The following is a 21,574-nucleotide window of genomic DNA, read 5'->3' as shown; positions in this document are numbered from 1 at the left end:
ACAAGAAGGATTTGCACATTTGCCCCTGGCTGAGTTCAAAGGTAGCCCTCGTCATCTGGTCATCTGCCATTTCTGTGGTTGCAAATGCTGTAAACAGCTGTCCTGAGCGTGCTGCCTCGGAGAATCCCAGGGGACAGGACGGTGGGAACGCACTCGGCTTATGCAAGGTGGGAGCGGGGTGGCTGCTGGAAAGACACACTCACGCCAAAAGAGCCCAACAGAGTCTAGAGAACCTGAGATGACCTGGGGCGGAAGCCAGGAGGACACAGCCCCGCTTCCTCTTGGCTCTCCAGCAGGCCACAGACTGAGCTGTTATCCTCACGGAATAATCTCCTACACGTGACTGACTGCCCACACCCAATGCCCCAGCGGCTGCCTGGAAAGAAGTCCATGCCTTGTGGGGTGGGAGAGGCGGAAGGCGCTCCCTGGGCCTCTTCTGGGGCTCGCTGTACCACCGCAGGCTGCTGGGCCCCACTGCAAGCTGCACATGATCTTAAGCCCTGGCCTCCCATTCATGACTTGTAATTTGAACCTCACTTTGACGTGTGTTTTGGTTGATAATCCTACTCTTCTGTGCTGTTTAAGGAGAGGTTGCCTGTGGTGAGGGCATCATGACCAAATTCTTGGCTGGGGTTTCCTGCCTCCTGGGCCTCCTGGGCCTGCTGATGGCCGATGGCCGAGGCTCAGAGGGGAGGGAAAGGCCCCAGAAGATGCTGTCTGAAGTCTCTGCTGCCTGGCTCAGCCCTGCCTGAGTCACTGTCTTTTGGGATGCCCTAGATCACCTCTGCAGGACTCCTGCAGCCTTGAGTGTTAGGCCTAAGCCCCTTCCTGGCTGTACAGAATGAATGCACCCCACCCTCTTCTTTTTCACCAGAAACCAAGGCTCAGAGGGACAGACAAGGGATGTAGCTTAGCTGGAAGACAGACAGACAGACAGACACACACACACACACACACACAGAGAGAGAGAGAGAGAGAGAGAGAGAGAGAGAGAGAGCAAGAGGGTGCAGTTCTTGTTGGTTTCTGTTGACTGACCGCATGACTGAGCCTCAGAGACTAGGACAGAGAGGAGCTGCAGTCTGCCCCTCCCAGAGCCTGGCTCTCAGCGAGAGCACAGCATGGCCTAGGGGTCTGGTCAGCAATACATGCCATCCTCGGTGGGTGGACTTGGGAACAAGGCCCCACAGGTGGCTAACAAAGTTGCTTAGTGGATATCACACACCTGTCACCTCAGCACTTGGGATACGGAGGCAGGAGGATCCAGAATTCAAGGCCAGCCTCCGCTACCTGGAGACCTTGTCTCAAATAAAAAGTTTTTAAACAGCTGGGTGGTGGTGGTGCATGCCTTTAATCCCAGAATTCCGGAGGCAGAGGCAGGCGAATCTTCGAGGCCAGCCTAGACTAATTCTTTAAACAGAAAAAAGGCAAAAAGCCTTTTAGATTCAAGTAAGCTTAAGATATAGTGGTGAGTGGGTGACCCCAAACCACCGCTTGGTGTGGCTCATCTACAGCTTTTGTCTAAATCAAAGCTGGAAGTGGAGAGCCAGATCAAAGGGTCCAGGGAGGCAGCCACAGGGTCATTTCCTGTCACTTCTGAGTGACAGTTCTAAGTGGGGATCACAGAGAGAGTGCAGAGGTGCAGGAAAGCTGGGAGGGGTCAGACACACAATCGCCGGCAGATCCATGCCGGGGAATTCAGGAGCCGGTGCCCGCCTGGCCTCAGAAAGGCCGAGTGGGAACCCATGGGATGAGGGCCCGTGGCACCGGTACTCACGCTGCACCCAGTTTCCGCTCACTGGGCTGAGGAAGTTGGGATAGAGGCCGAAGGGCTTGTCAATCTCCCTGAGGACCTTGCGGATAGTCTTGACCTGTGAGGGACACCAGGCACCGTCACTTTCCTGAAGAAACCGCTGATTCCCCGCCCGTGAGGAGGAGCAGATAGCTCAGAGGTAAGGGGGCTAAAGCCTTCTGGTGTGGAGGGAGACGGTGAAAGAACCGCAGTCCGGGCCCACACGCAAAGCGTGGTGAAAGGTGAACAGGTAGGGCCTGACCCCACCCCTCTGCTGACTGCTCTGTGTGGAACAGACCTACCCCAGGCTGGCCACCTGCTAGCAGCAGCCCCGTAGACCACCCTAGGTGAGGAATTTCAGACTAAGTGGCAGTAGCTATTTTGTAAGCACTAAATTTCCCTTTAAAAAAATTTTTTTTTAAATTATGATTTTTTTTAAGACAGGGTCTTATGTAGCTCAGGCTGACCCGAGTGAGGGGTTGGAGGAGGGTGGAAGAGGTTGGGGGTGGTTTACAGGTGTGCGTGACCAACCCTGTTTATGAATGTCATGGATCAAACCCGGGGCTTCATGCTTGCCAGCTGGACGCCACTGACGGAGGTCCATGCCCAGCCCAGGGTTGTGGAAGTGGAGAGCTGGGGCATTGACCAGTTTGCTCTGAGCCCTTGGACACATCCCTGGTCCCTGAGAGGGACGGGAGGATTCTCGTGCCTCACCTCTGCTCCACCATCCTGGTGGGGGCCCTGGGGAAGCTGGCCAGATTAGCGTCCCTGTTGGTTGCAGGGCGCTGTAAGAATTCAGGCCAATTTGTTGACTGCTAATAATTGCCTCCGAGGGAGGCATGACCAGGGGGATGAAAATAGCTAAAATGTGCAATCGGAGAGTGACGGAGGGACAGGGAGTCTGGAGGGGTGGCCTGCAGCCGGCTGTGCTGGGCTGCTCTGGGAGGAAGAGGCTGAAAGCTCCTGGCCCAAGTCTCAGCTTCAGCACGCACCAGCTGGCCACCCTGAGCCGGTTACTTAGTCTCCCTGGATCTCAGTCCACCCTCTACCTTTCACTTAGATGGATGGGGCTGGCAGAAAAACAAAAACAAAAACAAAAACAAAAACAAAAACAAAAACCCTCCCCCAGGACTGCCAAGGCTTAAGATAAAACATGCCCAGCACACGGCAAGGGCCAGTGCACACACTTGGGGCCCTTTTCTGAGCTGGCCAGGGCTTCCCAGAGGAGTCTAGCTGGAGAAGAGGAGGCCTTGGCTGGGCAAAGGGTCAGAGAACATGGCTTTAGGATTAGACTCCTCTGAGTCACAGAAGGAAAGGCTGACCACACCTAGAGCAGGTAAGGGTGGGAGTAAGAGCAGGAAGCTTGTCCTGAGTGTCTCTGCCCTGGTGGATTCCCACATCAAGGACACAGTGGTCTCAACCCTGTGTTGTTTTTAAAGATTTACTTATTTATTATGTATACAGTGCTCTGCCTGCATGTACACCTGCACGCCAGAAAAGGGCACCAGATCTCACTATAGATGGTTGTGTGCCACCCTGTAGTTGCTGGGAATTGAACTCAGGTCCTCTGGAAGAGAGGCCAGTGCTCTTAACCTCTGAGCCATCTCTCCAGCCCCTCAAACCTGGTATTAAGGAGCACTGGGCTTCACGGGAATGTGAAGACTCCAGGGCCTGGGGCAAGTGAACCATGGGAAGCTGCTCCCTCCCAGCTCTGTGTGTGTGTGTGTGTGTGTGTGTGTGTGTGTGTGTGTGTGTGTGTGGTGCGCGCGCACATGTGCATGCGCATGCGAGTGTGATATATGTTCTAAGAATAGCTGGTAACACAAGACAGCACCAGCAGGTAGAGGTGTGATGCCATCTCAGAGGGAGTGTGGGAACCCAAAGGCTGTTCTCGGATTGATCTGGAAGGGGCCTGTGTCTACTCTGCCTTCCTTTAGATTCAGGATTAGCTCTAAATCCAGACCTTCCCTTGGGGGACTGCCCAGGGCTGCAGCCCTTCTGGAGAGAGCATCCCAGGGCTAGGTACAGGACTGGGCAGAGGCCTGGGTGCCGCTTCTCAGCACCCACGTAGCGCTGGGCAGGCAAGAACAGGGATGAGGAACCGCTCTGCCAGCCTGCTGCCAGCACAAGCCATCAGGCAGCTGGGAGGAAAAGGCAGACCGATCTCACACAAGGAGAAGCTAAATGTCCCTGGAAAGGGTACGCGAGCACACCACTGCCTGTTCCTGCCAGTACGAGGAGCCTGGCGCCCAGGCGCAGTCTCCAGATTTCACAGCTCACAGAATGTGCCACCAGCTCATGTGCCAGCGCAAACCTCCCTGGCAGAGCTCTGGTGGCTTCTGTTCCCCTCCCGGCCACCTGGTGTTGGGCGAGGTCGGTTCTTCCGCCAGTAACTGCTGTGAGAGCAGTGGACGGGGACGCTGCAAACCCTGACCGCAGACTTTTGCCCTCTGGCCCTCTGCTGGGGGGGTGGAGGGGTTGGGGTGCCTCCCTCAGAGAGAGTGAGGGACAAACTCACCTTTTCTGCGAAGACCGGGTTCCCCGAGAGTTCGGTGAGGTGCAGGAATTCCAAGTGCAGGGATCCAAACTCAGCCAGGATGCTGCTGCTGCCCGCGGTGGCCCAGCCCCAGCTACCGCTGAAAAGACATCCGCCTGTCACCCTGCTGGCTCCTTGGCTGCGACCAGCAGTGGCTGTGAACAGCGCAGCTCAGAGAATCCCCCGGGGCCCTACTGTGTGAGGCTGGCGAGGGCATGGGGCTTGCTGAAGGTGGTCCGAGCATACGTCATAGCCTTTGTTCCTGCCAAACAACCTCTGTAATGTTTGGGGCTCAAGGCACAGCACACGGTTAGAGTGAAATTCGCAGGTGACATCGACGGTGTGGGCCGGAGCCACTAAGGCCCCACAGGACACCCAGTGACCACTGTTAGGCTTGAAGAGGGCAGCGCCAAGCAGAGAGACAGTCCTCAAACACACACACGCTCTTGCCTTTCCTTCTACCCAGGGTCCTATAATAGCCCAGACTGGACAGCCGGACTTAAGGAAGCTAGGGGGTTAGGAGGGGAAGAAGTGGGGCCCTCGTAGCCAAGTCTTACAAGCATGCCAGTCATGTTCTCTGTCCTGCGCTTGCAGGAGGTTCTCATGGCCACCTCAGGGTCCCGTGCTACAGAGCCGGCACCTGTGTCATTCTTTCCCTTCTACAGAGACTCAGGCCCAGAGTCAGACGCCACCCTCCAGGGTCACGGGCCAGCGCAGCAGCTGGGCCCAATCCAAGCTGAGCTGAGCCAGCCCCGGGGGAGGCCGAGGCCTGCATCACTCCTGTGAGGGGACACTCTGCACACCTTCCACGGGCTCCGGAGCTGGTCAGCCGGCAGCCTCAGGCAAGCCCCTGAACCCTGTGTGCCCCAGTCTCCATCGCTGTATAACAGAATGAGTACTGCTGCCTCCTGCCTCTGCCCCCCACCCCCAGCCTCAAGCTTTGGTGGGAGCTAAGAGACTGGAGGGAAGAGCAAGGACAGCTGTGGGCAGGAAGGAGGCTTCCTCTCCTTGTCTCAGAGGCCATACACATATACCCCCATTACTTTCCCAGGTGACATTTAGGATTCTGGGGGGGGAGGGGGAGATAGACATTCTACGGAGAGTTAGTGTAGGATGGAGGGAGGGAGGTAAAGGCACAGTGGCCACCTCCCCTGGGCATGTTGTAGGGTGTCTGTGTTTGCCTTTTGGGTCTCCTCTGCTCTCCTGCTGCCTCAGAACCAGCTTCTGGGCAATTGTGTCCCTCTGGGGATGACTGGGGAAGGGAAGGCAGTGTGAGCTGGGGAGGTGCCCTGGGCCACAGTTCTGCTGGTGCAGGCCCGAGGCCTCACTGACCACTCTGAGCTCTGCTCTTGCCCAGCTCTTTCCTGGAAAGCAGGAGAGCTGAGACGAGATTGTGACTTTCACCCCCGCAGAGACTGCCGCCTGCCTTGCCCTGTCTCTGTCCCCTGGTGTATTTCTAGACTCAGGCTGGGCAGGTTGCTGTCTATGGAGCCCCCTGGGTCAGGTTGGGCACTCCAGGGAGTGGTTTCATCTTGTACCTGAAGCTCACAGGCATGGCTAACCCCAGCAACCTCAGGAGGAAACTGAGATTATTCAGGAAGTGATGTGCTAATGACCAGAGACCTGCAGGAGGTGAGATTCCAACCCAGGCCTTCTGGCCTCACATTCTCTGGGGTAAGGGCGACGTACTTTAAGACCTCATGCTCTCCAGAGGTGATAAGGGGGTGCCCCCCAGACTAAGAGAGGCTTCTCCTCCAGTGGGGAGCTCAGAGGTCTTCCTGGGAAATGCCCAATGCTTTAGAAGTTTAAAAGAAAAAAATAAAGAAAGCCCCTGTCCACAGTTAGTTTTCTTCTTACTTTCTTTTCTTTCTCTCTTCTCTTCCTCCCTCCTTTCCTTCTTTCTTCCTTCCTTTTCTTTCCCTCCCTCCCTTCCTCGTTCCTTCCTTCCTTCCTTCCTCCCTTCCTTTCTGTCTTTCATTTTTTTTTAGATAGGGTCTCACTATGTACCCCTGGCTGTCCTGGAACTCACTTTGTAGACCAGACTGGCCTTGAACACAGTTCCTCAGACAGACGTCCTGCAGTGGGAAGCCAAGCCCATGGACTCTACTTGGCTTAGGACACCAGCCTGTGGCAGGCATTTGCCCAGATACCACCAGGGAGAGCCAGCAGAGTCCCCGACGGAGAGTGAGAACCTGGCTCACTGGTCAGGTGTGGTGGTGCACCCCTTTAACCCCAGGAGGCAAGGCGGGCACTAGGATTAAAGGGGCGCGCCACCACGCCCTCCTGCCTCTGGTGAGATTTAGTCCTTACTGTCCAATCACACAGTCTCTGCTTCCTCTCCTGGCCACTCACTGTCGGTCAGTCACCAGCCACAGACAGTAGGGAAGGTGAGCACAGGATGCTTTGTTGCTCTCTGCCTGGCTGCTGGCTCCCTCCAGGTCCTAGATGGGAAGCGCCTCACCACTTCCCCAGGCCTCAGCTTCCTCCTCCCTTAAACCGAGGTGCTCAGCCTTGCAGAGCTATTGTGAGGCATCAATTATGCACGTGACTGTCATTTTTATCAGTACATAATTATGCCTATGTAAGTGACAATAAGCTTCTACTAGGAGCCAGGTGGCTTTGGTGTCTTATTTTATTTCTCCCTCCAACTCTACTAGCAGATACTGTGATCTTCATTTCATAGGTGGGAACACTTAGGCTCAGAAAGGGGGAGACACTGTCAAGGTCACACAGCTAGTGGCAGCGCTGAATCCAGATCCGAATCCTGACCTCAGGTCTCCATGCACCCCTAGTGTGCTCTGTAAGCAGCATCCTGGAGAGGAGAGGCTCCTCCAACCAGCTCTGTGGAGCCAAAGGACCAGGAGTAAGACCTACCCTCCTCTCCTTTCCCCTGGCAAGGGGGCTGCTCCACAGTGCTCCTCCATACCCAGTAAAACCTCCTGGGTGTGGGACAATTGTTACAGCCAGACCTGAGTTCAAATCCTAACTTTGCTTGGTTGCTGTGTGAATGTTACTGAACTTCTTTGGGCTTCATTTTCTTTCCCTGCAAAATGAGGTCCCGGTGGTCAGAAAAGAAAGCTCTCTGTCCTGTGCTCACAGGGTGCATGACCTACTGTGTGCTCAAAAGCTGGTAGCAAGCTCGGCAGTGGCGGCACACGCCTTTAATCCCAGCACCCTGGAAGGCAGAGGCGAGCGGATCTCTTATGAGTTCGAGGCCAGCCTGGTCTACAGAGCAAGTTCCAGGACGGCCGAAGGCTACACAGAGAAAGCCCTGTCTCCAAAGACAGAACAAAAACAAACAAACAAACAAGCTGCCAGCAATCATGTAGGTGTGCTCACGATTAGAGGGATAATGCCCACATAAATGTACGTTTGTATGGATGCCCGAGTCTGTGTATGGATTTGAGAACAGCACAACAATGGCCAGCTTGAATGTCTGAGTCCTTATCAGTGACATGGACACCAGCAGTAGTGTTTTGTGCAAGTGTGTGTGTGTGTGTGTGTGTGTGTGTGTGCTTATGTACACCAGAAACGGACTGAGTCAGTCAGAGGTCCCCTGGATTGGGCACAATCACTGTCTCAGGTAGCCAGAGGTATCTGCAGGCCATAGCTGGCCTTGCTTCTCCCACCATGCCTCCTCTGCAGAGGTGAGCACCCGTCTCCTCGAGGGGCAGCGCTGGGGTGGGGCTGCTCACCTAGCCCTCTAGCCGCCCGGGGAACCAGGCCTGCTGGAACAAACACCACAGGAGCAGCACCGAGGGTCCAGGCCCCTGCCAGGTCATCTCTGAGGAGCGTTCTCAGAAGCGCGCGGCTGCTGCGTCCTTGCTACCCTCCCATTTTTAGCAGTCGCTTCTTTCCCAGAATATGAGAGGGAGCGGTGCCAGGAAGTCCGCGTATGCAGCTTCTCTCAGGGGCGAGCAGGGAGCCTAAAAATATCCACGCCTGTAGGGCCTGTGTAGGACCAGGCTCCGCTGAGGTCCACAGGTGAGATGGAGGGGCTGGGCTGCAGCAGAGGGAGGGGCGCTGAGGGCTGTGCCCAGATCCAGGGTGAAGGTGTGGGTCGCTTCTGTCCAAGCCCTCTGAGCCCAGGACCTGGTTTGGGGAGCACCGAGGGCAAAGCTACCAAGGCCACAGGGCATGGCGGGAGGGTGGGGCCCAGCAGGAGCTGGGTGGACCCCCCTCCCAGGCACCTGGCTAGCACTCTCATGAGGTATCCCAGATGGGGGCTCGGGCAGGACAGGGAGCATGGGCTACCCCTGCCTACCTCCCAGCTCAAGTACATCACATATGGCCCGGAGAACTGCAGGTGTTTGGGGGACATGGCTGTGTGCCTCCTTTGTCCCTAGGTATCTCCTTCACATAGACCAGAGCCAGGGCCCTATACAGCAGTATTCCTGTCCCGGGGAGAACGGAGGTCCAGATCCTCTCATCCTCCTTAGGTACCAGCTCACAGGGAGAACACTCTGCACACAAGCTTCTTCAGGAGGGAGGGGGCAGGGTCAACAGTGCTGGGGGTTATTTGCAGAGGAACAAATGTCCTTCCCACCCTGAGAAGGTCAGGCCTGGGTGGTCCAAACCCGGAGACCTGCACTTGGTAGCCAAAGCCTGTCCATGATAGCACTCAGCGAAGGTCAGTTCTCCACACGCTCAAAACAGGAACTATCCCTTCTCACGCCTCAGCTCCCACGTCTGTAAAAATTTAAGTCAAACAGAGCTGACCTCCTCGGATTCCCTTCTGTCTGCCAACTGTCCCCAAGCCTCGCCCTTAGGACGCCACTCAGGACCCACAAAGCCACCGGTTCACAAGGGGGCAGCTCACCTTTTGAAGTTGACGACACCCTTGGGAATGCCCGTGGGAGTGTTGAAGGCTGGCAGCAGTTTCTCACCCAGCTTGATGGCCTTGACTCGGAACACCTGCCAAGGAAGGTCAGAGGGCACTGAGTCTGAAGTGAGCGAGTGGTCACCTAAGCACGTACGTGCTGCCGTCAAAGCTGGGGACAGGGCTGAGAGGGGGCACCATGTCCGGCCCTGCAGTCAGAAGCCATGATGGGAGGCCAGGCCCCCACATGACCGGCTCTGCGGCCTTAGGCTAGCTATTTCTCTCTGCGCATCAATTTCTGTGTTCCTGAAACACCAGCGTTGCTCCTAAAGTGGTAGGGGGACGGAGGACTGACACTGTGATCAGGTGACCTTGGGAAGAGGAGGGGAGAGCAGTCAGCGTCACCTCCAAGTCCAGGGGAAGACCCCACTGAGAAGGGTGGGCTACCAGCGTAACCTCGGCTCTCACTGAGCTCCAGCCTCGACTGGGAACGGCCTGGACCGGGAGCGAACCCCAAGGTCTACGTGTTGAAGATTTGATTCCCAGTCTCGTTACCATTGGGAGATGGTGGGACTTTGAAAAGCTGGAATGTAGGAAGAAGTAGATAGTGGGGGTGGGGGTGGGAAGCCTGACGGGGATCCTGGGACCCTTGCCCCTCCCTGGCTCTCTGCTTGCTGGCATATCTTCCATCACGTGTTCCTGCCGTGATGTCCTGGGCCACTGTGGAGCCAAAGCAGCCACCAAGTAAGCTCAGTCTGCGAGGAGACCCCTGAGACAGGAAGCCCAGCAGAACGTTTTCTTCTTTTAAGCTGATTGCCTCAGGCATTTTGTTCCGTGAGGGACTGCTGACTCATACTGCAAGAGAGGGAAGCTCGCTGTCTCTTAGGACAGAGCATGTTCAGCACTGGACTAGGAGCCCAGACCATACTGTCATCCAGAAACTTCTGCCTCCTGGGTGACAGCTTCCCCGTGAGATGGCAGGAAAAAGGCCTTTCTTTGGTAGTCTGAGGCTGCGCAATGACTCCTATTTTATGACAGGGAACGGAGGGCAAGGGTAAATGGGCTGTTTTAAACCCTCCATGTGATAGCTAAGGAGCCATAACAAGGTCCCACCTGAGGTCCCCATTCCTTTAAACTGCTCCTCTGAAATGCCAGATTAACTCAGAAGGCCATGTGACCTCCCGACTCAGCGGCCTTTCTCGTCACCAGTTTCTCCGAAAGGGCCAAAGGGTGCTTGCTGCCACACTTAACGACCTGAGTTCGATCCCCGGAGACCCAGGTGATGGAAGGAGGGGATGCACCCTCAGAAGTTGTCCCCTGACCTCCACACGCCTACTGTGACACACATTGAGTGTGCTCGCACCCTCCCGAAACCAATGCGCAGGTGTGATGTAAAAACCTGAACAAAGCAGCCCAATTTATCCCGGGGCATAAATAATTGAGAGTGCTGTGAAAGACTTTATGATACGGTTGTTTATTCCAGTGTTGCCCGAAATAGACTGTGGCGAATCACGTGACAGGGATTCGGTTCGGGCCCGGCTTCCACACGGTGCAATGTCACACAGCCACTAACAGGATGTAGTGGAAGAACAACTAGAAGCAGAGGGAGCATGTGCCCTTGGACCTAGACAAATATTTCAAAGCGGCGTGACTCAGTTTACAATTTGTTTACATATGTATGCATGAAAAAAATAAAACTCATCAAAGCATTGATGGCGTCCTCGTCGAGGGGTGAAGCCACAGGTGTTATCTGTTTCCTCCTTTTGCTTCATCTGTGCTTTGTACGTAATTAGGCTGCTTCTGGATGCCCACATTCACAGAACCCTTCTGCCTTTGCCTCCTGGGTTGGGCCTACGGGCATGCATGACTGTGCTCAGCCTGTGCGATTTTACAACAGGACTGGGGAGGTGGCTCCGTGATAAGGGTACCTACTCCGCAAGCATGAGGGCCTGCGCTCAGGTGCCCGGTGCCCACATACAAAGCTGGGTGTGGCTTTGGTTCCTGGAACCCCAGCAACTGGGCAGGGCAGAGATGGGTGTTGTTCCCCAGCTGTGCAGCCTAGACTGAAAGTAAGAGACATCCTGCTCTGGGCTCCCAGTAGGTGCACAGGCACCCACTGACATGCACGTATGCATGATAAACATATCACACACACACACACACACACACACACACACACACACACACTCCGCTTGATAGGCCAATAACACAGTTGAACTCCATATTCAACAAACCATTGACTGAAGACACACTTTTCAAAAAAAAGCTGGCCGTGACAGGGTCTACCTGTAAACTTGACCCTGAGGCAATAGAAATATTTCAAGCCAGGAATTTGAGGCCAGTGTGGGCTACACGCTAGAGGGAGGGATAAAAATCACATCTGTACTGACCATACTCCAGGACTCTTATTCCTAAAGAGTGGAGCAGGGCACGGCCTCTGCTCTCGGGCATCCTAAGGACTTTGAGAGGATGGACGTGGGCTCTCTGCAAACAGCACTCTATTTCAGGTAAGGGCTTGAGCATTTCTGGAAGTTGAGATTCAGAGGGGTCCTGGGCCCAGTCACCATGGATACCTAGAGAGGATTGTAAATGCTACTTAAGAGCCGAGAGGCAAGTCCCCCGGTCTGTAGCTCTGCTGACTCAGCTTCCTGACCTTCTGAACAAGCAACAAAAACCTGCTGAATGAGGGAGGGGCTGGGGATGGAGCTCATGGACCAAGTCCCCAGGGCCCTGGGTCTCATCCCTATACCATAGGCAGCTGTTAGGGGTTTTCCAGCTCTGAGCTGGTGAATGGGTTTGAGGCTTCTGAGGGTGCATGGCCTTGCCAGGGAAGGGGGAAGAGAGTGGCAGGGCTGGCTACATGGCCAGACAGGAGGACCCTGTCCAGGGCCTGTCAGGGAGCTCTGGAAGCAGACCCTGGGGAGCTGGTCTAGAACCCAAAGGCACCTGTTGCCTGGAGCTGCAGGGTCCACCTTGTGGGTTTGCTGCAGTGCTCAGCCCGGCTGGAACCACTGGCTGAGTGACAGAAAGGGCTTGTGAGACCTTGATCTTGTGCAGGCTTTGGATCCCTCCCCGCCAGGGGGCTGCTGGCGGCGAATGGAACCCACCCAAACGTGCGGCCCAGGCAGCTGCCTGGATGCCAGAGACTCTGAGGAGGCAGAGCTAGTCGGTAGACCCTTCTCCTCTCTGCCAGGGGACCAGGTCCCTCCTGCACATGGTCCTTAGGAGACCTTGCTGCCAGCTGTCACTGAAGGTCCCGAAGGTCCTGAGGAAGGACTCAGCAGGAATATGTATTCCAGAGTGAAACTGCTGGCGAACGAAGGACACGGGTCCTCTCAGCCATCTTGGAGGGGAGCAGGGGAGGGGGGCCGTGTCTGCAGAGCTTCGGTCTCCGCAACAGCCCTGGAAGAAGGCCCTCACTAAGGCTGAGACATCGGAGCTTTGGAGTGACTTGCTCAGGGCTACAGCGCTCTGTGGCTTTCACTAGGACACCTGAGTGTCTCTCCACATAGGGCTGGGGCCTCAGGTCCTGACCAGGGACGGGACAGGTGTGAACTTCATCCCATAGGACAGAAAACACACGGAGCCCAGGACCCAGCACACAGTGCCGCCGTGTGACCTTTTTTGAGCCCTGCACTGTCTCTGAGCCTCAGTTTCCCCATCTGCGCAGTAGAATGACGGGGTGTGCCTGGCAGCTTCACGGAGTTCTTGTAGAAATCACATCATAGGTGAATGTGCTTCTGAACCATGATTAAGCTCTGTCATCTTTAAAAAAGTATTTTCTTATTTTAGGTGTAAAGGTGTTTAGCTGGCAGGTTTGTCTGTGCATCATATACACGTCAGGCTCAAGAGAGCCAGAAAAGGGCATCAGATCCCCTAAGATGGCGTTATAGGGGCTTGTGAGCGGCCACGTGGGTGCTGGGAACTGAACACAGGACCTCTGCAAGTCCATCTAGTGCTCTTAACCACAGAGCCATCTCTCTAGCCAGATGCCGGCCACCTTGGTGGGAGACGAGTGTCAGCAAGAGACCAACCAGTAGAATCCTCTCCTGCCACTTCCTCTGAAGCGAAGAAACTGGCAGCCAGCAGATGTGACACATGCATACGTGGGGACTCAAGAAACTGGAAGCCAGCCGGGCTTCCCAGCACTCAGGGAGGTAGAGGCAGGCAGATCTCTGCGAGTTGGAGGTCAGCCTGTCTACAAAGAGAGCCTAGGACAGCCGAGGCTACACAGAGAAACCCTGCCTTGAGGCCCCCACTGGGCACGTGTGAGCTTAGTGTGACCGAGCCCTAGTAGCGAGCAGTGACAACGGAGACGGGGCTGGGCAGGTCAAGGGCTGGAGGGAGGACTAGCATATCCCTCAGTGACTCGAGGTTGTAAGTCTGTCTCCTCACCCCCAAGTGAGCGATGCAATCCCTGCACTCATGTGGTGTTTGCGGCTCCCACTGGGCCGCGCACAGAATTCACACCCTGGGGGTTAGAAGGTAACAAGCCTGGGACAGCAGGGGGGTGGAATGTACTGCAGCTCTGGGCAGGCCCTGAGAGACAGACTCAGCGCTGGTCACTGGGGCCTCTCCTCCTCCTCCATTTCTTCTTTTTCTTCTTAGTTTTCTTTTTTTTTTCTTTTTTCTTTTTGAGACAGGGTTTTTCTGTGTAGCCTGGGCTGTCCTGGACTCACTCTGTAGACCAGGCTGGCCTCAAACTCAGAGATCCTCCTGCCTCTGCCTCGCAGAGTGCTGGGATTAAAGGCATACGCCACTGCTGGGCCGTGAACTCTTTCTCAAGTTTAGATGCCCTGGTCCACAGCCCCCTGCTAGGTGCACATCCTGAAGTTGAAGTGAGCATTGCTCAGGTCGTTGAGGGCTCAGAACCACAGACTCTTCAGAGGAGGGTTAAAGGAGGGCTGGGTGGCCGCCACCCAGGAGCCACTAGCTCCTTCCTGAGTGGCCAGTCCTCAAGCCCCTTCCCTCCCTCTTCTCTCCCCCATCCCTTCAACCTCACCAGCCAGGCAAGGTTGGGCAGGGCCTCTGAAGCACATGAATGATTCTGTCTTCTTTTTCCTGCTCGCTCTGCCATTTTCATGTCCTGGGGTTGTCAAGTAATAATATTCAAGCTCTGGGTGGCTTGAAGCCAAGGGCTCCCACCAACATTTTTTTTTTTTTTTTTTTTTGGACAAATTGGTACAGGCAGTAATCTCTGCTGAGGAGATTATGTTTGATGGAGAGTGGCCCGAAGCAACTTGAGAGATAGAGGCGGCCTGTTGCCTCTAAGCCCTCGACTTTAGCTATGACAGCTGAGGGAGGAAGACATCCTTGGACCACAGTGATGGAGAGAGGCAGGGTTTCTCTGTAGCTTCCCCGCTTTACCTGCCTGGCTCTGGGCTCCACGTGGTGGCAGGGCTGGGCAGAGCAGACCTCTGGCTCCCAGGAATGGCCTGACTGATGGATGACCTGCGGTCTGGGGATGCTGCCAACCTGGCCACCCAATACTCAGGCTGTGCTATGACAAGAGCTCACGAGGGGAGAAGGAAGGCTCCAGTTTCTCCCAATCAAAGGACAATTCAGAACTCTCTGGCAGAGAGGAGGCGACCTTTGGCGGTGACAGCCCTGGGCCAAAGAGGTATCATGTCCATCCAATGTCTGGAAGAGGAGGCTTGTTTAAGGCCACCTACAAGTGACCCCTGGCTCTTTCCGGCCTTCAAAGCCTTGCAGTTACAGGCTATGGCCAGTAGGGAGGCGCCATTGTCCACTGCTTCCTTGAGAATGGGTGCAGGCCAGTATCTGGCTATAGTTCTGCCCAGGATGGGAGGGAGGGAAAGGGTTGGCTGTGAAGTACATGAAAACCTACAGGCTCTATGGCTCAGTGTTGGAGAGCACTGGCTGCTCTTCCAGAGCACCCGGTTCAATTCCCAACACATGGAGGCCCGCAGCCAGCCGTAACTACAATTTCGGGGGATCCATGCCTTCTTCTGGCTTCTGTGGGCACCAGACACTGGTATGGTACATATACATACACGCAGGCAAAACAGGCTCTCAAAAAAACAAAACAAAACAAAACAAAACAAAAAAACCAACAAAAAAACAATAGGGTAGTAAGGTGGCAGGCTTGGCTTTGTGGGTCCTGAGAACGGACATCTATGAATGGCAGCTTGCTCGTGCCGGGCGTGTGTGCAGGTTGTTCTGCATAGACTTGGTTCAATCGCCACAGAATTCACCAGCCGCTCTGGCAGCCAAGTGGGCTCCACCTAGGCCACAGATCTGAGCAATGTGGAATCCTCACGGGACTCCTGGTTGTTCTCTGGCAGACTCCCTGCCCCCAAGAAGCCACTGGGAAAGAAGAGGCAGGACGACAGTTTTCTAAAACTCTTCCAGCCCGGGCGGCCCTCGGGCCTCCGAGGACCAACTTACCTCTTCTCCCGTCAGGTAGAAGGCCGAGAGCAGTCCTCCAATATACCGGATGTTTACTTCAAACAGCGATGCTTCTCCACTCTGCAAGAAGGCAGGGACACGTGAGCTCTCAGAGCCAGCCAGGCCCTGGGCACGGGCCACGCTGCTCCCCTCAGCACACACCTGTGCCTGCTCTGGGGACCCCGGCAGGCCAGGCCACAGCTCGGCTTTCATAGCGGAGGTCGAGAGGGGCCAGCACCTGCCTGGCAGCTGCTACTGTGCATTTAAGTGTTCCGAATAAACACGGCTTTGGCTCCTTTCCCCAGCCTTGCCGGAGGCCATTGGAGCAGTGACGCCTGGATGTGCTCCAAGGAGCTCCGGGACCTGTGCTGAGCTGCAGGGGAAGCTTAGCCCAAGGAGAGCCTAAGCCTTCTCTCCAGCCTGCCACCCCCGCCCCTGCCCGAGAAGCTTTCCCTGGTTTAGCAGGAATGGGAGAGGCACTTCCCTGGGGCGACGGAGCAGGGCAGGGCTGAGCAGGAGGCTGGGGGCAGATGCCCAGGTAAGAGCCGTCAGTCCCTGGGCCCACTCACACTGCCCTTCTCCCTGACTCCACACCAAGAAGGTGTGGAGTCATCACGCCAAGCACCGGGTCTGGCTAAATCCCCACCTTAGCCATGTACAGGGATGGCCTGTGACTAGAGACAGATCTCTCCCTTCCCCCTGGGCTTCCTATCTCCCGGCAGGCCTTCTCACAGGTGCCCCTGTGAGGGTGGGGGTTCACACAGGTCCCTATTGTCACCTCCTTGCCCCAGGGGCTCCCCTCAGCAGCTTTCTGCATCGTATTTTACATTTTTATTTGTAATGCTGGGGGGTTAATGGAGTTACACCCCAGCCTTCTTTTATTTATTACCTTTTTTTTTTTTTAATTTTAAGACAGGGTCACACTACGTTGTCCAGGCTCGCCTTTAACGTGTGCCCTGGCTACCTCAGCCTCCAGAGTAGCTGTGATTCCAGAACTGCACTCAAGCTTTTGTTATTGACAGCAGCCACTGTTATGTGTTAATCTGGAAGGATTTTTTTCCACTAGCAAAAAGTGTGCAATCCTCACTTCCTTTCAGCCTCATAGCGTTCCATGACATCACCCCATTCTCTAGACAAAAAGCTAAGACCCAGCTGGTACGGTGGCGCATGCCTGTAATCCCAGCACTCAGGGAGGCAGAGGCAGGCAGATCTCTGTGAATTCCAGGCCAGCCTGGTCTGCAAAGCAAGTCCAGGACAGCCAAGGCTACACAGAGAAACCCTGTCTCGAAAAACCAAGAGTAAATAAATAAAATAAAAAAATCTAAAGGCTCAAACAGGTGACCCACCTTTCTTTCTTCCGAAGACACTGTAGCCTGCCCTGGCCTACCTGAGCGCCCGCAGCTGCCCAGTCCCCTGAGCAGGCCCTCTTCTGCCTGGAGGAGCTGGGGCCTGCTGCCTCTCTCCAAACAGAAAAGGACCAAAGGGCTCTACACTCTCCTGGTTTCGTGGACACCAGAAGTTGCAGAGGCCTCAAGATGATTCTAGTAATTATAACGGTGATGAGGAGGCCACTTCGCATTTGTGTTGACTTTATGGGGCCATAAAACACTCTCCACCAGCCCTCTGCCAGGATCATCATTTCCTGTCTCATTTTGAGGAGACTAATGTTGGAAGAGGTGGAAAGCCTTCCCCAGCTCCATCCAGTCCAGCTCTCAGGCCCCCAACAAAGCCACTTCCCCTCCTACCACTTGCTGAGCATCACCCCAAGATGAGCAGTGTAGGGAGGGGAGGGGTGGCCCTGGCTGTCTCCCCTTGTACGAGAGGACGCCATCCTGGAGACATGCCCCCTTCGGGCCTGGTGTCCAGTGAGGAGACGCAGCAGGGCATAGACTGCAGCGCTGGCTCGACGCTGCTCTGTTACACTGTCCCAGGCGAGAAGAAGCCCGCTGTCTGTGGGGCAGGAGGCTGGCCCTTCTCTCCCCATGGCCTCTGACTCACCACGTTCAGGTGGAAGCTGTCCTGGACCCAGGCCTTGGCCTCCTGGAACTCCTCCTTCAGCTCCATGAGGTAGAGGGTGTCAAGAGAATCGATGATAGTTGCCCCACTGAGGCCACCTACAGGCACAGAGAATGGCAAGCGTGACCCGAGGCCATTTTTGTTCTTTCCATTATTGGCTGGGCAAGTTACCCTCGAGGTACCGGCTAGGGTGAACCCAGTACCACCAGTGAGGGCAAGATGGACCCATCCTCCAGCCTCTTTGTGGGAGCGGAGATGGAGGCTGTACTGACCCTTTCCCCGACCAAGCCACTCAGTTCAGGTGACACCACACTGACCAATGTGTGCCCCCAATGTGTGCACACAGCTACCAATGCAGCCAGTCTTGGGGCTCACTCATCCTTCGTGCTGCTTTATTCTGTGAAAAACAGAGGTGCTCACACATGCTTGTTCAGGGAGACAGGCGGACACTGCAGGACTGTGAACCCGGGGAAGACACCCAAACCTTCCAGATCCTGCAGCACAGGCTAAAAGAAAGCATGGGGACATCCACCCACGCAGGTAAGCCTTTATGTGCTTGGGAGACAATCCCCGGACCTCTTAAGTTAAAACAAACAAAACAAAACCAACCAACGAACCAACCAAACAAACAAACCAGGCTATGTGGGGCATGCCTTAAAGCACTTAGGAGGCAGAAGCAGGAGCTCAAGGCCAATCTGGGATACATGGTGAGTTCCAAAGCTAGCCTGGGCTACACAATGAGTTCTAAGGCCAGATATTGCCTATCGAATAAAAAGGCAGGTGTGGGTTACCTCTTTTCAAGTTGTTAGTCAGTAGAATCCCATAGACGCTTCCCGCCCCCATCACAGGCTGTTGCTATTGGCTGCCCTCTAGAATTGATGGTAAGAGCCTATTGTTAAAGACATCACGGGCTTGAATCATAGAACACGGTGAAATCAAGCTGGTACTGACTTGGAAGCTTCCACGCTACTGGCTAGCTTTCATGGCGCTTGAAGGTACTACGCCTGCTTTTATCAGAGGAGAGATGTAATTGCCGGTATTACCCATCCCTGAACACTGTGACTACAGTAACAATTGCCCTGGCGACACCTGGCGCAACAGTGGCACCGACATTATGGCAGTAACCAACCGCCTTCTGACTGGATCTGAATCTTGCACCACAAGACTGAACTTGTGCCTGGTACTATTCACCGGGCCAAAAACCTACTGCTGTAACTATTTCTTTGTTAAATGGACATAGTCAACTAAATACATATCTTTGTATCCATAGATTAGCACATCTCTCAAGCCTCATCAGAGAGGTTTTTTTTTTTTTTTCGGAGAATAAAAGATTATGGAATATTTCAGCTCTAAATGAGACATATATACCCCTCACCCAAGGCTTAGGGATCATTCGGGAGAAGTAGGTGGAAATGCTCTAAGACAGGGGAGGAACTGGAGGGGAGGGAAAGGAATGAACTTCTCAGACAATAAGAAAAGCGATTAAAGAGCAAAAGCAGAAGAGCTGGCGGAGATGGCTGGCTTAGTGAACTGGTGGCTATGCCCGCAATCTCAGCGCTAGGAAATCAGAGGCAGGCCGCTTCCTGGAGCCCAGTGGCTGGCTAGCTTGACCTGCTTGGTGAACCCCAGGTTTGTAAAACCCCGTGTCACAAAGTCAAGGAAGACAGCGCTTTTGAGCAACAGCAGAGGCTCTCCTCTGGGCTCTACATACATGCGCACAGGTACCCTCCCTCCCATACAAAGGCCACAAAACTAAACAGCTTTCCAAAAGCAGCACGGCAGAAGCTCTTTATTACAAAGCCAAGAGCCTCTAGGCTCCAGGCTGGAGGCTGAGGGGTTTAGGGCTTATCTCTGGGTGCTGGGTAAAAGTGCTGTTTACTTCTCCTGGGTTATTTTTATCACTAGGGATTTATTTCCATTAAAGAGGAAAACAGTTTAGACAAAGAAGCCAAACAAATTCGTGACCCCAAAGTCCTCATGTTCCCTCTTATTCTAGGGCAGAGACTTCATGAAGAGCTACTTGCTTGCGCCAGCCACCCTGATGCTGGTCCGGGGAGTAAATCCTGAGATAACTTATCCGCAACCGTCCTCACTGTGAGGGAGGCAGGAGAGGATTGAGGGAAACCTCAGCTGGTTGAGCACCGTCAGAGCCGAGGATGGAGAAGATGAGGAAGAGAGAGGAAAGGGAAAGCTTGGCACCCTCTGGAGAGCTTGGAGGAGGAGGAGGAGGAGGAGGAGGAGGAGGAGGAGGAGGAGGAGGAGGAGGTGGTGGCTAGCTGTCATCAATAGCTTACAGCTAGAGTCACAACCAGCAGCAATGTCTCTTAGGGTCTAAAGCACTTTCACCCATAAGTTCCTCTAGGGAGGCTGAGGCCTACTCTGCTTGGATATGCTGATTTGCACATGTTCAAGCCCTGTCTATGACAAGCTCTGGGCGATCCTCCTGTGTACTCTATTTCGTTTCAGCTGAGTTACAAAACTCAGCGTCAGGTACGTCCCTGCCACCCTGTATTTGTGGCTAGAGACAGGATCAGGATACACTCCCCCACCCCCAAAGTATTTTCCATCTGCGGCTGGCTGAATTCACTCGTGTGAAACCCAGGGGTGCAGAGAACTCGTGACCCTCGGGACAGTGGCTGTGCCCACAGTGGCCCCACTGTGCCCTTGCAGAGGCTCAGGGCCCTCAACAGAGTCCACTGCGTCTGGCCTGACGTCAGTGCCGCCACATTCGGGGCTGTGTGCCCCTAACTGCTCACTGTGTCGACAGCCCACGTGGAGAGCCCTGAGCCGAATAATGCACAGGAATGGTGTGATACGGCGCACAGCCTAAAAAAGAACTAGAGAGGGAGAGGAGGGGGGAGAAGTGAGGCAAAGACGGGGCCAGAAGTGAAGGGCATGTCACCCGAAGAGAGGGCTGGCCACAGAGATAGGGGATGGCCATGTGTCTGGGCCTGAAGTGGACTTGGGGAGTGCCAGCCCCTCCCACGACCACAAGGCCAGACAGGCATTCCTTTCCTAGCTGTAGGGTGAGCAAGGTTCCAGCAAGGACTTTTTGCCTATGCTCATTGGGTTGTGGGTTGAGCTCAGGCCCCATTCTGCGGGGCCTGGTGACCTGGGACCCTGTTTAATATGTCCCTCACTGGTGTTTTAAGGGCCCAGAGGGACTCTGAGGTCCTGCTGGGTCACCCTTTCACCTCACACATGAAGCCCCGTCAAGGACTAACCCAGCCCGGGGGAGATGAGCTTCTACCACCAACGTGGCCTCTCGGCTCCGAGCAAAGGGACCTGCACATGCTTCCGGATCTGGCAATCGGCTACGAGGCGGGACCAGGAGGAAGCTGAGTCCATCTCCAAGGCGCAGCAGAGTCTCCGATTTCAAAGTCCTGCCCTGGGTCACCTGTTCACCTCAATGGCCTCTGTCTCTTGGGGCCCAGCAGGGAGAACAACTAGGGCTCCTCATGTCCAGATGTCCCCATGACACCCCAAGACAGTGGATGCAAGATACCTGAGAAGCTGGCTGAGCGTGTTGGTGAGGGCCAGCTCCGGCTTGAGGCTCTGGCTTCTTGGCTTGGTTGGTCTCTGCCCCGCCTCCTCCCAGCACCTGGCTGGGCTGGAGTCCAGCAAGGCACTTACCGAGAACCTTCACTTCAGCTTCAGGGTTACTCTGGACCCCAAGGCTGGATGACAAGAGAAGGCCCTATCCCCAGTCCAACCCTATGTGCCACCTGGGACGGCTTCCTCGAGGAGCAGAGTTGCCAGTAAAGAGTCGCCATGACCTAAAGATCCAACAGGGCTCAGACCATCAGCCCCCTGTCCTGGGGCCGCAGCCATGGTGGGCTCTGGCCCCGCCTACTCTACCAGCCCTGTCTCTGAGCTCGACTTTTCACACAGGGTACCCTCACCAGAGCAGGAGACAGTGACGCGTGAGAAAGAACAAAGGCCCAGGAAACGGGAGAAGTGGCTCAGGCCCCAGCGGGAGCAGGCAGCACACCTGCTCTGAGTAGCA

At 55.0% G+C, this 21,574-nt stretch overlaps 1 protein-coding gene across 2 annotated transcripts in view; it reads right to left on the bottom strand.

Annotated features, from left to right (window-relative positions):
- Man1c1 (mannosidase alpha class 1C member 1) overlaps window positions 1-21,574 on the bottom strand; it is a 128,718-nt gene that overhangs the window by 12,332 nt on the left and 94,812 nt on the right. For both annotated transcript variants that reach the window (XM_060379323.1, XM_021643213.2), the window contains exons 3-7: window positions 17,551-17,666; window positions 15,553-15,633; window positions 9,145-9,239; window positions 4,308-4,425; window positions 1,775-1,868 (exon numbers count right to left, since the gene is read on the bottom strand). In XM_060379323.1, coding sequence (XP_060235306.1) covers window positions 1,775-1,868; window positions 4,308-4,425; window positions 9,145-9,239; window positions 15,553-15,633; window positions 17,551-17,666 — 504 coding nt within the window. The remainder of the gene's footprint in view (window positions 1-1,774; window positions 1,869-4,307; window positions 4,426-9,144; window positions 9,240-15,552; window positions 15,634-17,550; window positions 17,667-21,574) is intronic.

Source organism: Meriones unguiculatus, chromosome 3, assembly GCF_030254825.1.
Source record: "Meriones unguiculatus strain TT.TT164.6M chromosome 3, Bangor_MerUng_6.1, whole genome shotgun sequence".
NCBI lineage: Eukaryota > Metazoa > Chordata > Mammalia > Rodentia > Muridae > Meriones > Meriones unguiculatus.
This window is presented reverse-complemented; position numbering and strand designations above follow the sequence as displayed.